Below are 16,570 nucleotides of genomic sequence, written 5' to 3'. Positions count from 1 at the left end.
ATATGCTTCCGCCGCAATTAAATCCCAACTAGAAACAGAGGTCAAAGACCCCCAAACCTTACCTTTCTGTGCTCATGGTCAATCATGACGTTGTGGGGTTTGACGTCTCTGTGCATTATCCCCATACTGTGGCAATAATCCAGGGCCTGGGGGAAAGAGGCATGTTGATCACGAACAAGAGCCTAAGAACATCAGAACAGGCCAGCGGCCCACCCAGTCCAGAATCCAGCTCTCACGGTGGCCAACCAGATGCCCGCGGGCACCTCGCTCGTTTTAACTTTATCTGCATGAAAATCCGCATGGTGCTTTGCAGCCCTGAACAGAGCCTTCCCAAAGGTGGCAGGAGCGGAATCAAACGGCAAGAGTGCCAGCTGAGTGGGGAGACACAGACTTTTCACAAGGGAATGTCAGATGAAGAGTTCCCAATAGCCGGTTGAAAAGGAAGGGAGCTAATTAAACCTCCCTCAAGAGGGAGTTGCACAACTTAGGTAAAAGGTAAAGGTAAAGGTACCCCTGCCCGTACGGGCCAGTCTTGCCAGACTCTAGGGTTGTGCGCTCATCTCACTCTATAGGCCGGGAGCCAGCGCTGTCCGCAGACACTTCCGGGTCACGTGGCCAGCGTGACAAGCTGCATCTGGAGAGCCAGCGCAGCACACGCAACGCCGTTTACCTTCCCGCTGGTAAGCGATCCTTATTTATCTACTTGCACCCGGGGGTGCTTTCGAACTGCTAGGTTGGCAGGCGCTGGGACCGAACGACGGGAGCGCACCCCACCACGGGGATTCGAACCACCGACCATGCGATCGGCAAGTCCTAGGCGCTGAGGTTTTACCCACAGCGCCACCCGCGTCCCACAACTTACAACACAGCAAAACAGAAAAGGTCTCAAGTTCCAACCAAAATGCTTGTGATGAAGGTGGGATGCTAAATAAGGCTGCAGAGGCTGACTGGAGTGGGCAGGTAGGATTGTAAGAAAGTCAGCCCTCCTTCCTACTGAAAGCCTCTCAGATTGCCACGTTACTGGAAGCTACAGTAGGCAGCTGTGCTGTGAAGCAGGAGTGGGGAAGTTGTGGTCCTCCAGGCACTGTTAAATTACAACCGCCGGAAGGCCCAGTCACCATGCATGGGCAATGGTCAGGGATTATGGGAGCTGGAGTCCAACAACATGTCAATGAGCACAGGTTCCCCACGCCTGATTAACTGGGCATGTTGGGAGAGGCCAAAAGCTTCAGCAGCATCTATTGCCAAGCCTGCCCCATTGCCCTATATGTAAGGCGTCAACTTCCTAGCTCCAAGGCACTGGTCTTCAACAGCTGAGGGTTGGGACCTGCTAGTGGGTTATGGCCTGATCCAAGGCAGGTTTTGCCTACAGGAGCACCACCACCCTGCAAATACAGTGGTGCCCCGCAAGACGAATGCCTCGCAAGACGGAAAACCCACTAGACGAAAGGGTTTTCCGTTTTTCAATGCGCTTCGCAGGACGAATTTCTCTATGGGCTTGCTTCGCAAGACAAAAATGTCTTGCGATTCTTGCAATTTTTTTTCGCTCCCCACCCCCTTTTTCTAAGGTGCTAAGCTGCTAATAGCCTTTTAGCAGCTAATCCGCTAATCCCTTAAGCCTTTAATAGCCGCTAATAGCCGCTAAACCGCTAATAGGGTTGCTTCGCAAGACGAAAAAACCGCTAGACGAAGAGACTCGCAGAACGAATTAATTTCGTCTTGCGAGGCACCACTGTATATGGTAGAAGGTTAAGAACTGGGTTCCCAAATGCATGCTTGAGTTAAAAGTGAGTCCTGGGCCTGAAAAAAGTGGAAGGGATTTCAATCAGCGTTAGAACCTCAGATATTTAAGTTCATCGCCAAATGGCACCTTAAACCTAGGTTACGTTCGCCACAACGGAATGTCTAGGCAGCATTATTTTATTGAAGTGGGCTTTATTATTATCATCATCATCATCCATTTCATTTCTATACCGCTTTATATTTTGAAGAAAAATCTCAAAGTGGTTTACCACACATTAAAACATCGAGACAGTCCAGAATAAAACAAATTCAACCTTCAAGGATTATATTTTAGAACCTTCTCTAACTGGCATTTTGCTTTCCCCATATTGATCTGCCTACTTAATTTATATCGCTGCACCATAGCAGAAGTACTCTAGGAAGGCAGGTGTGGTGTAGAGGTTAAGAGTGTCAGACTAGGACCTGGGAGATCAGGGTTCAAATTCCCACTCAGTCATGAAGCTCGCTGGATGACCTTGGAGTCAGTCGCAGCCTCTTCGCCTACCTCACAGGGTCGCTGTAGGGATTTACTGAGGAGGGGTAAACCTTGCACTCCTTGGAGGAAAAGCAATGAATAAGCTCTTCTGCTTGCCTGCATAAGAAATATGGAGGGGCCAGAGGCAAATGGAGATGTCCGCTGAACAAACTGGCATCTAGAGATCTCCATGCCGTTGCAAATGGACCCACACCAGTTGCAAAATGCGCCTAGCTAATTTCGAACACTGATTTCAACCATGTGCATGATAAGAGGATGCCATAGGATGAACCAGAGACCTCAAAGGGCCTGATAAGGCTCTTGGGCTTATGCTCTGCAGCCCTGCTCTAATAAATCACATGCACAGTCCGCATGGCACTTGGAGCAAAGTACTGACAGCCATCGAGACCAGGCGCCAATATCCATGCTAAATATTAAAGGTAAAGGTGCCCCTGCCCGTACGGGCCAGTCTTGACAGACTCTAGGGTTGTGCGCCCATCTCACTCAAAGAGGCCGGGGGCCAGCGCTGTCCGAAGACACTTCCGGGTCACGTGGCCAGCGTGACATCGCTGCTCTGGTGAGCCAGAGCCGCACACAGAAACACTGTTTACCTTCCCGCTAGTAAGCGGTCCCTATTTATCTACTTGCACCCGAGGGTGCTTTCGAACTGCTAGGTTGGCAGACGCTGGGACCGAACAACGGGAGCGCACCCCGCCGCGGGGATTCGAACCGCCGACCTTTCGATCGGCAAGCCCTAGGCGCTGAGGCTTTAACCCACAGCGCCACCCGCATCCCATATGCTAAATATTACCAGTGCTAAATATTACTAGCACTTCTGGTAATCACGGTAATGGATCGATGGAACAAGTGACGGCTCCAAGGCAAGCAGGATCTGCCTGGGCAATGTTAGGTTATGTCTGGAACACAAAGATTCCTCAGAATTACCAATGGAAGAGAAAACTCCTTCAACTCCTCACAGTGGCTGGTTGCCATTTCTCAGCCAACCTCATGCTTCACACACCCCCATCCCAAGCAGGAAGGGAAAAGGCAAACTCACCTTCAAGATTTCATACATGTAGAACCGGATGTCGTAGTCTGTTAACGTTTGGTATAATTGCTGTAAGACATCAACGTTAAAAAATTAAGTTTTCAAGCAACGAATTATGAGGGTTTGTTTGTTTTTTGTCATCCATTATGGGGCGTGTGATGAGGAGGGTAATTCAGTATTTGGGGATATTATTGAGGCTCTGTCACACATTATGCAGAGACCAGTGCTTTTTCCCAAGGGGTATTCAAGGGTGTGCAGTACCGGCACTTCTTTTCGTTGTTGTTAAAAGGTACTTTTAACTTACTGTAACAACTTCATGGTGAGTACCGACACCTATTGTTCTAGAAAAAAGGCACTGGTGGAGACCAACCTGGATAGCTACCAAGTGTACACTCAGGACAAAGTGGCAGCCAATCGTTACTCCCTAATGAGGGGACCTGTAAGTAACACATGTGCACCTGTGTGCATGCACACTAACTACCTGCTTGCTGTGTTCATCTCTTGGTTCTAGATCAGGGACGGCCAACTCCTAAGAGACTGTGATCTACTCACAGAATAAAAAACTGGCAGTGATCTACCCGGGGGGGGGGGGGGGTTAGGGCAAAATTGTTGAGCTTTTTTCGGGAGGAAAGCCCCTTTTTGTTTTGTTTTTCAGCTTGAGATTGAGGGGGCAGGGGGCCAGATTCTATTTTACCAACACTAAGAAAAGAGAGCCGGTGATCGACCGCGATCTACCAAAACCTTGCAGGGATCTACCAGTAGATTGTGATTGACCTGTTAAGATATCCCTGCTCTAGATGAACAACAGAGTTCCTAACCTACCTCACAGGGTTGCTGGGAATATAAAAATGGAGGAAAGGAGGGGGAGAGCTACCTGAGCTTTCTGGCAGGAAGGGAGAGACAGACACACAATAAAGTAAATGAATGAAATGCCAAGTTCAAAGTGCCTTTTGTAGACTGAACATGGGGGTGTTACTGTTATCTGCTGGAATAAACAAACTTTTATCCGGTGGAAGTAATTGGCCTTGGGTAACTTGATCGCACTTTACCAAAAATGACTTACATTTCTAATTTCCTTTTCATTAAAATCAGAATTGGGAGGGACCTCAAAAGGTCATTTGGGTTGAACCCTCTGCCGATATAGGACGTTCACTATGGCAGCATCCCCAAAACCAGGCATGCATCCATCCTTAAATACTCTAAAACCCCAAAGGCTGAGTGACAAACCGTACCTTAAAGTCTGTGTTGTTTACATGTTCGAAAACCAAGGCTGGGGTCCGAGACTAGGAGGAGGAAAGCAAAACAGTCAGTCATGTTGGGACCTTCCTTGCTTTATAGGCCTAATACTTATCAACACATACATGCCCTCACTTCTCTGCCATCCTTAGCAGGAGGTTTTCAGCATCTGACTAGTTGCAGTTACACCAAATGCAATAGCCCACATTTCCACAAAATCTGGAAGGAACTGCAGGGAGGGAGAGCTTCCTCTGAGAGAAGCTAATCTGATTAAAAGGCCTGATCTGATTAAGCAATTCGAAAATAGGATTAGAGGAAAACCAGAGAGCAAACAGGGAGCGGGGCTGTGCGGAGGTAATGCTGCTTCTTATGATCAATAGATGCCTGAAATGCCAACATGTTTTATATTTACTAAAGTGCTAGGAGTTCTCCTGCTGTGTCATTACTTGGGACGACAAAAGCAGCTCATACGTGTACACAATTCTGTGCTCTTTTTAACCCGCCACTCCATTCCAGTGAAGCATTTGCTACCTCTTTCTCACAGTCAGATGGATAAACTGGGAGAGGGGGGGGGTTGTAATTCACAAGCTGGCCCACTCAGCAGGCTTTCTACCCACTAAAAGCACAGCCCCCCAGAGCTCTTTCACAGCCCACATTTCCTGTGAGTGCAGACAGATAATTCAAGCAGGGGCGCATTACCTCTCCTCCCTTCCACAAAAGGACCGCGTAACCGGAAATGCCGAGATAATACAGCTTGACTGCACACTTGCATTCCCAACGCTGAGCACCAGACACACACACAGAAAGTCATCGGTGTCAGAGAAACAAGCAAAGAAGCTGTTCTTTGACAATCTGCCTTGTCCTACTGGCATCCCTTCCGATTGCTGCTGGCCCTCAAGTTCCATCATCCCTGCCTATTAGCCCAACTGCTTGGGACTCAACAGTTGAGGTCCAATGGACCTCTGGAGGGCCAAAGGTTCACAACAAAGGGTCTCAGGGCGGTTCACTACATAAAAATACAAGGTAAAAAAACCCACAAAATAAATAATAATAAAAAAATAAGAGCAAAAACAACCCAATAACCCCCTTCCCCCCTCATTTTTTTTTTTTTAAGGGCATAGGATGTAAGTTGGAACAACCAAATCCCTGGTTAAAGAGGAACGTTTTTGCCTGGCGCCTAAAGGTGTATAACGAAGGTGCCAGGCAAACTTCCCTGGGGAGAGCATTCCACAGATGGGGAGCCACTGCAGAGAAGGCCTGTTCTCGTGTTGCCACCCTCCACACCTCTCGAGGAGAGGGCACACAAAGGAGGGCCTCAGATGATCATTGCAGGGTCTGAGCAGGTTCACATGAAGAGAGGCAGTCCTTGAGGTACTGCGGTCCCAAGCAGCTTAAGGCTTTATAGGTCAAAAACAGCACTTTGAATTTAGTACTCGTCCACAGGCCCAGTCCAGTCTAGCATTCAATTTCCAGCAAATGGCAGATACCTCTTTTTCGTCTCCAGCACCTGACACTCAAAGGCAGGCTCTCTCTGCAGAAGCAGGTCCCACTGGGCTGCTATGATGACTCCTAAACACTGACGGATGTCTCTCCCCGGCGTTTGTCCAGTCCTTTTATGAACCAACTGTCACAGCTTCCTCTCTCCCCTCCGCTTACCGCGCAGTCCTGGAGCTGCTCCAGAACCTCAGAGCTACTCACCACAGGGTCTTTCACTATATCTGCAAGGGTGATGATGTTGGGGCCGCCTCGCAAGTTCTCCAAGATTTTGATTTCACGCTTGATTTTCTTCTTTTTCACAGGCTGGTGAGAGAAAAGCCCGTTTACCCAAGGCGACGTTTCAAGCCCAAGTGAAGCCAGTGGGAGTGCGGGGAAAGAATCCCACTGCAGCTTTGAAAGTACTGCTGCACCTGGTTTTTATTATTGGATCTTTTTAATTTTACAAAGGACAATCTAGCTCTGAGTTCCTACCCAATTTTCATTTTAAACTGCTGATTGCAACTTGGAAGCCTGTGTCACACCTGAAAAAGTGGGTTAAAGTGTGTGTGTGTGTGTGTTTATCTTATGCACACACACCATGGATTCCTATACCAGGCCAGATGAATACTTCAATCAGCTCCTAGCATCTGATCCAAATGGAATGAATGAGGCAAGCCAGGAAGTTCACAAGCAGCATAAGATGACCGTCTCATTCAACACCAGGAAGTTCAGTATTGAGATTACCATCATTTCCACCTCCCACAGCTAGTAGCCCTAAATAAGGGCTTTCACGTATTTGCCCAATGCTTTCTGAATGGACCAGCAGCCATTGCAACATCGCATGAACCCATATACTAAGCTGGGCAGCATGTGAAGAAGAAATGCCACCGTTAATTTCAATGGCTGGGCCACAAAGAACCACGTCTTAGGGGATTTGGACTTGTTTCTCTCAAAACTGCAACACACACACACACACACACACCTGTTGCATGACAAAACACTTCTTAAATAAAGGGGAAACTGAAAAACAGTTTGGAATATTGCGTGGAAGGCTGAGGTTATGAAGAAAAACATGCTAAGCCCCAAGCCCTTGAGAACATCTAAAGAGACTCTTTGGATCTTGGTGAATAAGACTTAATTGCTATCCTCCAACTCGTAATTAACGAACCGTGTAATAAATACTCAGGAGCCCAAATAGTTCAAGGCTTCCCCAGCCTTGTGCCCTCCAGATGTTTTGGACAGGAACTCCCATTAGCCCCAGCCAGCGCAGCAGTTTGGTTTGGAGTCCCAAACATCTGGAAAGTTCGGAGTTCACTGAAAGCTTGCATGAATGGCATATGGGATACTCACCTGCCTGCCCTGTTTGCTCATGTCTAGCTCTTCTCTGTCCTTCCCACTAAAACAGGCCATCTCAGCCACTTACAAGATATTGCATTTAAACCATAAGTGCTTGTAGCGGCTTGGTCGACCAAGGGGTGAACGTCGAACCTCTCGCCGAGGCAGCTGTCGTGTCTGGGAGAAGCTAAGCCAGGCCACCTGTTTCACCATCTGCCTTAACCTTGGTCAAAGCCTAAGCTTCATCAGAGATACGCAAGGCGACTTTATTCCATTCTTGTGCTAAGCCATCATTGCGGTTACTGGCTGCCTGCAATCAGGGCTGCCCAGGCTCAAGCACACATGCCCCAAATTTGCTGCTTGAAATGTTTTGCGATTTTAGGCCTGTGTGCCTGTTTTGAGTCACCTTGCGCTACCTACTCCAACTTTATTGATCAAGCTCACACAAATAGGGATATAAATTGTGAGCAATCTAAAAGGAGATTTCCTGCTCTGCTTTATCCTAAGGTTTAACGTGCATCTCCTAAAGGTTTAAATCTGTTGCTTTTTATCCCATTCTCAGCACACACAGTGAGCAGCATATCCCCCTCCCCACTCCTTCGCAGTCATTTAGCACACACACAAACACACCGCCTTCGAGGTGGAACCCTAGAAAGCACTTGAAATCTGCGAGCAGGGAGAGGAATTTTAGGATACAGCTGCACCGCAGGTGATGTTGTGCCGTTTGCCAGATTATGTTTCAAGCAGCTTCCAGATCATGTCTAAAACTTCTCTGAGACGCTGGAAACCACCAATTGTAGGGAAATTCCAGTGTGAAGTTGCCAGCGAAGTTCTACTAGCCAAAGAGAACAATGGCTACAGAAAGCCAACATCTGCCGCTAAGAAAGCCACTCAAAACCAGATGGTGAACATTTGCAGAGGACGAGTAAGGCCAGGGCATCATTAATATTCAGCAAGCTCATTACTGCCTCTACTTTAAGAGAAAGCTGGGCTTCATGCAAGCAGCTCTAAACGGCCATTTGGTGTCAACCTAAGGAGCGGAGACTTTAACAACTTGTTATTCTCCAAAGGGAGATAAGAGGGGTTTTCAACTACTGTTGAAAATACTAGAGTGTTGTTGTATTTTCAGTCCAGTTGAAACATTTGCTCTGCCAGAAGCCCATCTGCTGCTTATGTTCTCTCAACTATTCTGAGCATTTTCGGAACATTTTCCAAATTAATTCCAACTTCCCCTTATTTCCCTTAAATCTCTCAAAACCACCCACTTAGTTTTGAAAGCTTGCACCCCTAAGCATGGGAGTACTTCATTCCTTTCCCCCATGCCTTCTCGAATTAGGCTATTCTAATTCTTGTTGGCTTGTATGTTGTAGTGTTTTATGCTCTATATTATGTGTATATTCTTAATTCTGTATGCCTTTCATATATCCTATAAATGTAGAGCAGCTTTAAAATCTTATCAATTGGGCAAGGGGGTTTTCACTTCACTTCAATTTATTTATTAAATTTATATACCGCCCTCCATCTGAGGATCACAGGCTGGTTTACAGTATAAAATCACATCAGTCATTCCACCATATACCCAGGGTACATCCACATAACAGTTGCAGAAAATGCTGGGGAATATGGGGCTGCTAATGGCGACCCACACTAATGTGTCAGGGCAGAGGCCAGTCATTAAAGTGCCACCCCACCCATCACAATACAACATTTAGAAACCTGCCCTCAACAGTCAAATGACTCAAGGTCTTGCAAACTGGCTGTAACACATCCCTCAAAAATATGAACTCTACGTCCTTTACAAGTGGCTACCCGTTATCATGTGTGACGCGGGTAGCACTGTGGGTTAAACCACAGAGCCTAGGGCTTGCTGATCAGAAGGTCGGCGGTTTGAATTCCCACGACGGGGTGAGCTCCCTTTGCTCGGTCCCTGCTCCTGCCAACCTAGCAGTTCGAAAGCACGTCAAAGTGCAAGTAGATAAATAGGTACCGCTCTGGCAGGAAGCTAAATGGCATTTCTGTGCGCTGCTCTGGTTGGCCAGAAGCAGCTTAGTCATGCTGGCCACATGTCTCGGAAGCTGTACGCCGGCTCCCTCGGCCAATAAAGCGAGATGAGCGCGCAACCCCAGAGTCGGCCACGACTGGACCTAATGGTCAGGGGTCCCCTTTACCCCTACCCATTATCAAGAACCAACTTGGACATAATGCACAAAAATATTTCTGCTTGCAGCCACAGCAGCTGCCAAAACATTAGAGGCTCACCTTCAGGATTTTAACAACTACTTTTTCATTATTTGTGATGTTGATGGCTTCGAAGACTTCGCTGTATTTGCCCCGGCCCAATTTCCGGACTAGTTGGTAGTCATCTTGATTACTGTAAAGACAAAGCCAACAAAGGACATTATGCACCACTCCAAAATCACTATTTCAAAACGTGTCGCCAGATTATTCACAAAGGTGGACACATTAGAGAATGCTTCTAGAGGTCCGCCCCCCTCACTCCCCTGTAAGGACAAATTTGAAGATATTACTCTGCAGTGCTCCATACAGATTGATGGTGCAAGAATAATAAAATGCTATTTTAACAACAAAGCAACTTGGAACAGAGTCACAGCACTGGCCAGCCTAGACCAGTACCAGCTGCTCAACAATTCTCCAAAGTCTCAGGCAGATGTTCATCTCCAATTATCCTTTTAACAGAAATGCCAGGAACTTAATGTGATAAGTTTGTACCCCACCACTGAGCAAGACTCTCCTTTGAAGAGCTAAGTAGCCCCTCTCTCTACAGATTTATTTTTCCCCCTAACAAGAGAATTCCCAGGTTCTCCTCCCCACAACAAAATGTGGGGAATAGCACTAGGTTACATCTACTGAAACAAACAACACTTTGCAAATACGGAAGGATCCAGTGCCAATCCCCCAAACCCAACATGGGCCGCACACGGCCAGTAAACTAATGTGGGCACTTACCCCCATTCAACAACGTGCGACTCGTAATCCCAGTATTCTCGTGGTCTGTGTGTATTTACATCTGTGTAGACTCTGGCCCTGCTTGGCACAGGTCCCGACATTGTGGACAGATTGGCAGGCCGAGCTAGCTTAAGGATCTGGTGTTCACGCCGCTTCCAATTTCAGTGCAAATCGTGGTGGTGGGCCTCAGGCAGAACTCAGAATTTTCCAACTGTGGACACAAAGCGAACTGTTGTTAAAATGAGGCAACACGTTGAGACGGTTAATAAGGTAGTTTGCACGGATCCCTGGGCTGCTTCTCCCAGGCGTGAATTTGGTCCAAATGCCAAGTAACACTTTAACTGGTTGGCGACCAGCATCTCAACTGCTTCTCTTTTTCAGGGTGAGATCAATGCTATCACTAGTGATGTGAGGTGAGAATATTCTCCGGAGAACATTCTTGAGAATGAGAATATTCTCTGCTAGAAAATTCTCCGGAGACTATTCTCTACAAACTGTAAATTCTAATGTAAGAACCAGTTTTACAACCCACATTAAAAAATCTAGTAAACAATAAGTCAAGCTGTGATTCTGCCACTGTAAGCAATGAATAATGTTGTTGGGGTTTTTTTTTTTATCTAGCTACATTACTGGGTATTGTGTTATTCACCATTGGCAGTTCTGAAATGTTAGCTACAGAAAACATATTTTTTTTAAGCTTTAAAAATGCTATTCATTTAATTTGAATTTGTATGTATTTCAACTATATGTAATAGCCTTTTTTATATTTTTGTGTCATCTTATTCTAAGCAATTCTATACCCTTGGCCATACAGTGTTGTTGTTTTTACAAAAATCGCTTTAACGCTTTACACACTTTAAAGTACCTAGGTCTATACAATTATGCGTAAGAGCACATGAGATGCCCTTGATTTAAACAGCTGACGTTTCTATATTTTTATTTAGTGCCAGTAACTGGTTTTTGCAGTGCCATTCAATGGTACAAGATGCCATTTACCAGAGGTTGACATAGTGAAATATAATATCATATAATGATAATATATTTAATGTCAATGGCTTCTCTTTTATATGTATGCATAGTTTTGTTTATCAAGCTGACTTTTAGTCACCAAAACAGTTATTAAGTTTCAGAGCTACTAGAAGCACAAGATAGCCTATTACTGAATTTACTTGTATCAAACCTTAACATTCCAATTGTATTTTTTGACTTGTCCTATAACATGTACACGTTCTAATGGAAGAATAAAATATGATTTAACTACTGAGTTTCCTTATACCAAACCTTAACATGACAGTTACTGCTGCCATCACCTTAGAATAGTTTAATTTTAACTATAAAACTTGTTTTACTTTTTAACTTGTTACTTGCAAGTGACAAGTAGGCTTGTGCTTATATATTTTCATTGTGGTTCCTTTACTAAACAATAAGTTTCCCTATATGTCAACAGTGCTGACCTGCTAACCAATAAGAAAGAGTTTTCTAGACTCCTCCCACTCCCATGATCCCATCCACACTGTCAATCATCTTCAGCATTGCCCCATTGAATAAAAGTATCTGTACAGTTTTTGGTTGCCATCTGAACAACTTTACCCATGAATAAACATGTATATTAACAAATTACAGTGGTGCCCCGCAAGACGAATGCCTCGCAAGACGGAAAACCCGCAAGACGAAAGGGTTTTCCGTCTGCAGAGGCGCTTTGCAAGACGAATTTCCCTATGGGCTTGCTTCGCAAGACGAAAAATGACGAAAAAAATCGAATTTTTTTTTTTGCTCCAAAACCCCTTATTCTGAATCGCTAAGCTGCTAAAAGCATTTTAGCAGCAAAACCGCTAATCCCCCCTTAAAAAAAGCCGTTTTTAGCCCTTTTTTAGCCAATAGCGCTAATAGCGCTACTCCGTCAATGGGCTTGCTTCGCAAGACGAAAAAACCGCAAGACGAAAAGACTCCCGGAACGGATTCTTTTCGTCTTGCGAGGCACCACTGTATATCATTTTCAATGCATTAAAATGAATATTCTCCTATTTTAAATGAAAATTCTCTAACATTGTCATTAATCAAGAATATTCTCCAGAATTTAACATCACTAGCTATCACACTGCCTATGGGGACCCATGACTGCAGTAGATACGCTAGGTGAGCCTAATGCCAACTCTTCATATTGTATCTGGATAAAAGCATGGTCTAGAGCAGGGGTCGGCAAGGTTTACCTGCCATGGGCCGGATCACTCCCACTGAGATCGTCTGTGGGCCCGATGCCAGAAATTGCGCTTGCGCATGTCCGCAGCACCGGAAATTGATTCTGCGCATGCCCAGACGCTGAAAATTGCACCTGTGCAGAAGCGATTTTTGGTGTCTGGACATGTGCAGACGCGATTTCCAGTATCTGCGCGTGAACAGGCACAATTTCTGGCGCCGCTAAGTGAGTCCCCATGCTGTGCCAGTTTAGCACAGTGGACTCACCGAGTGAGCGGCTCAGTTCAGGGGCGGCCCGTAAGCCAGTAAAACAATCTTCATGGGCCGCATCCGGCCCATGGGCTGAACGTTGCCGACCCCTGGTCTAGAGAGGCATACCTAAAAACAACACCCTAAAACAATGGGATTATAATACATACGTTGCTCACAGACATGACACACTTCCATGGAAGCCTTGCAATAAGCATTTGCTGAATGTCCAAGTTTTCCTTCCACAACAACTATTTCTGGCATTCAAATCGGTTTTCTAGAGGTAGCGGATCATTCTACAGGGACATCGGTCTGCTGGCGATTTCCGTGTTCACTGTGTTTGGGGCATTTCATACAAACACTGCTTTTCATGTTTCCCCAGACACACAAAGGTATCCCTCCCAAGAGAGGCAAAGGAGTTTCCATGTGTTCAGCAAGGAGCAGCAACCCTGAATCTCTTACTAGATGGCCCTGGGATCCAGAAATGTGTGTGAGAGAAAAGCTTCTCCCTTGTTCACTTTCTGCGCATCAAACATTAAATGTATACAACTCTAGCATGTCCCCCTTATCTGCTTCCTCCCCCCAACTAAATAGCTCCAAACAGAGGAGTTGTTTCAGCCACGTGATCATTAGCCTGCCATTTTCTTAGTTCTACAATATCCTTCTAGTAGCAACCAGAACTGTACAGAGTATTCAAAGTGTGGTGCCCCACAGATTTGCATAACCTGCTTCAATGCTGGCAATTTCATTTTCGATTCCTTTCCTGGTGATTCTTAGCATGGAATTGCCTTTTTCAAAAGTGGGTCAGCCTCTTAAACTGAATAATGTGCCATGACCTTAGCATCCCTCTTCTGGTGTGCCATCACCAATCCCACCCCCAAATATTAGCATATTGGGATGGGTACTCTACTAATGATCCACATCCTACTAGAGGGGATTAGAAGCAGCAGCATGTGGTCTTCTCTTTCCATGGCACAGGTGAAATTACTTTGCTCGATTCTTCCCAAGGAGAAGGGAGGCCACTTTGCACTGGGATCTGTAGACACTTAAAAGCAGCAAGAATTCGTATTGTGTCCTTCGCTTTTCAGCATCTCCAAAGCACAGCATGGCTCAACGCTGAATGTGCTCGAAAGGACGACTGCTGCTGCAACAGTCGCCGTGAATCCTGGTGCACAGAGGGAACATGACCCCAATCCTGCCCAAAGACCTCTGGACCTCAGGAAAGCAGAAGGGCTGTTCACTCTCCCGTCTAGACAAAAGCAAGTTTCCCCTCTGATATTGCTACAACACACAACAGACTCAGGAGAGGGGATCTCGCTCATCATGCTTTCATCAGGCAGCAGGTTGTGAGCACATAACTCATAGTCACCAAAGGAAGCTTGGTGGCTAGCTTTTCAAACCTACGCATTCGTTTCAATGGATTCAAAGGCAGCCCTTGCCATTAAAAAAAATCTCCCCCCTGGTTTCTTAGGGTAAAGATCCACTTCTGAAACAAACACACAAGAGGCTGCAGTGTAAGTCTTGTGAAAGTTTCAGGAAATTCCTAGACTCGAGGTCTTAACTCCAGAAATTGCCACATTAAATTATTGTATTTTTTTTAATTATTATTTCACTTTATATACCATCCTTCATCCAGAAATCCCAGGGCAGTTTACAATATAAAAACTTAAAAATACCACACCATAATATCCAACAAAAACAATACCCAGATACACCTGACAGACTTGCTGGAAGGGGTGGGGAGAGGAGAAAAGACATATTGATTTCTTTTTCAACTATGAACACTCAAAATATTTCACTATCAGAGAAGAATTCTAAAGCTCCATCCATATTGGCTACAAAGAGGAGAGAATTTTGGTCTGTGGAAGAAAGTGGGTGAATCATGCCACTGAAAGAAACGAAAGCTCTACCGTGGAATCTTTTCCGTCATGTCATGTGGCTGAAAGCAGACAGATGGTACACAAGCAAAGAGGTTTGCTGATCATTCCTTCCTTTGTATCTCTCAGCGATGGCAACTAACACTCCCTACCCCATGCGAGGATAAAGACACACATTTAACCACTAGCACAGGCATATGGAGACAGCGTGTAATTCTGCAAAGGTCTGACCCCACATGATCCCAGGGAGCATTCCCCCTTTTAAACTGAGGGGTGGTATCCTCTTCTTGCATGGTCCTTATGAGAGTTAATGTAGCATAATGGCAATGGGACTGAGAGCCAAACTACACATTATGTTAAATGAGCATTTGCATGGTGTGGTTTTTTCTTCTTCAAAAAACTGCAATTGCAGCTTCCCTCCAGGGGGAAATAGCCACCCTTTCGAGGACGGGTGGTTTTAATCCCCCCCCCCCTCACACCTGTGGTTCTGATTTGTGTTAGAGACCACCGTGGCAATTTTTCAAAACGCACATACATACAAATACACATTTAATGTATCATTTGGCTCTGAACTACAAATCTGAAGTATGGAACCCCTAACTGCCCTTCGAAGTTGTAAATATAGCATCACACTAGGTTTGCTACACGTAATCTGAACCTCCCACTTCTCCATTGTAATTACAATATTAAGAGCCACACTCCGCACAAACAGCAACAACTTCTCTAATTGCTGATGCAATCTAAATCAAGAAATGCGTAAGAGCAGCCTTTATACGCTTTTCATCATTCAGTGTGCCTCATGTGCATTATATTGTCATTCTGATAGCAACACAGCAAGTTGGGTCAGTTTTAGGGTGGTGGCGGATGGGAGATATTGCTGCCTGGAAGGATCTGAGCACCGTTCATCTCCAAAGGTCTCCCCTGGTTCAGATCGTAATTCATTCCAGCACTCTGAACTTGGCAAAAGCAGGAAGATACAGTAATGCTGAGAAATGCATTCCCTGCCCCCCAAGGGTGCCCTGTTTGTTAGTTTGGATAACGGACTCCCTGGACAGTACACGTCTCGGGGTTCCTTCGCAATGTTCAAGATGCCAAGGAGGGAGCGCAACCTCAGTAAGACGACTCCAGCGAGACTCCCTGCCAGTGTCAGGTTCACTGGTGTTCCCCTGGAGGTAATGTGTTTGTTTTGATTTTCTGCCCTTTATCTCCTACTTTCTTTCTTTCTTTCTTTCTCTCTCTCTCAAAGGCTGAGGGCAATTTGATCCCAAACCAACCCTGCGGACAAACATCTGCTATTTACTCTAGCAAAACAAACAGGCCAAACGCGATTAAAAGTTTAACAAATTCCCAGCTCCAGAAGCAACATGGCCTGGGCGCCCAATTAAGGCCAATAAATTGGAAAATGTTTCTCCTTGCCAAAAGCGCGAGAGTCGCAGTCATCGTTTAAATCTGCAATGATGATAACAGAAAATAGCACCCTAAACTCATTCCTCGATGTAATTTTTAAGCTGCATATGGATTTACAAACCGGCGCAAGTACCTTGAAGGATGCTTTTGATGGCTTATTGGCAATGTTTTTCTTTCAGGACTGGTGTTACGTACTTGTATGAGGCCACTCTTGTCTACAGCCTAGCTACAGAGTTTTGCGTTAGCTGAGGTTTCCAAGCCAGTTTCACGGGCAGCCCCACATAAAGCGCATTACAGCAATCCAATTCAAGGCAGTGTTAGAAACTCAGATATATACTATAAGCTAGGCACCAAATGGGACGCGGGTGGCGCTGTGGGTTAAAGCCTCAGCACCTAGGACTTGCCGATCGAAAGGTCGGCGGTTTGAATCCCCGTGGTGGGGTGCGCTCCTGTCGTTCGGTCCCAGCGCCTGCCAACCTAGCAGTTCGAAAGCACCCTCGGGTGCAAGTAGATAAATAGGGA

General features: G+C 45.7%; 3 protein-coding genes across 5 annotated transcripts in view; 2 read left to right on the top strand and 1 right to left on the bottom strand.

Moving 5' to 3' along the window:
- FAM110A (family with sequence similarity 110 member A) overlaps nucleotides 1-16,570 on the top strand; it is a 273,110-nt gene that overhangs the window by 2,808 nt on the left and 253,732 nt on the right. The gene's annotated exons all lie outside the window — the stretch shown is intronic.
- The window catches only part of LOC310680724 (uncharacterized protein), a 360,376-nt gene that overhangs the window by 318,878 nt on the left and 24,928 nt on the right, over nucleotides 1-16,570 (top strand). The window lies entirely within an intron of this gene.
- Nucleotides 1-16,570, bottom strand: part of CSNK2A1 (casein kinase 2 alpha 1) — a 47,831-nt gene that overhangs the window by 11,402 nt on the left and 19,859 nt on the right. For 2 of the 3 annotated variants that reach the window (XM_083447559.1, XM_083447560.1), the window contains 6 exons: nucleotides 10,320-10,530; nucleotides 9,612-9,723; nucleotides 6,240-6,341; nucleotides 4,538-4,588; nucleotides 3,315-3,374; nucleotides 63-146 (listed from right to left, as the gene is read on the bottom strand). In XM_083447559.1, the coding sequence (XP_083303685.1) occupies nucleotides 63-146; nucleotides 3,315-3,374; nucleotides 4,538-4,588; nucleotides 6,240-6,341; nucleotides 9,612-9,723; nucleotides 10,320-10,420 (510 nt within the window). In that variant the 5' untranslated portion in view covers nucleotides 10,421-10,530. Of the gene's footprint in view, nucleotides 1-62; nucleotides 147-3,314; nucleotides 3,375-4,537; nucleotides 4,589-6,239; nucleotides 6,342-9,611; nucleotides 9,724-10,319; nucleotides 11,577-12,450; nucleotides 16,392-16,570 lie in introns of all 3 variants that reach the window. The other variant, XM_083447561.1, reaches the window with a different exon arrangement.

This window comes from Podarcis tiliguerta, assembly GCF_965153285.1.
Source record: "Podarcis tiliguerta genome assembly, chromosome: 6".
In the NCBI taxonomy this organism is placed as follows: Eukaryota; Metazoa; Chordata; class Lepidosauria; order Squamata; family Lacertidae; genus Podarcis; species Podarcis tiliguerta.
The sequence above is the reverse complement of the archived record's forward strand: the minus strand, read 5'-3'. Positions and strand labels throughout refer to the sequence as shown.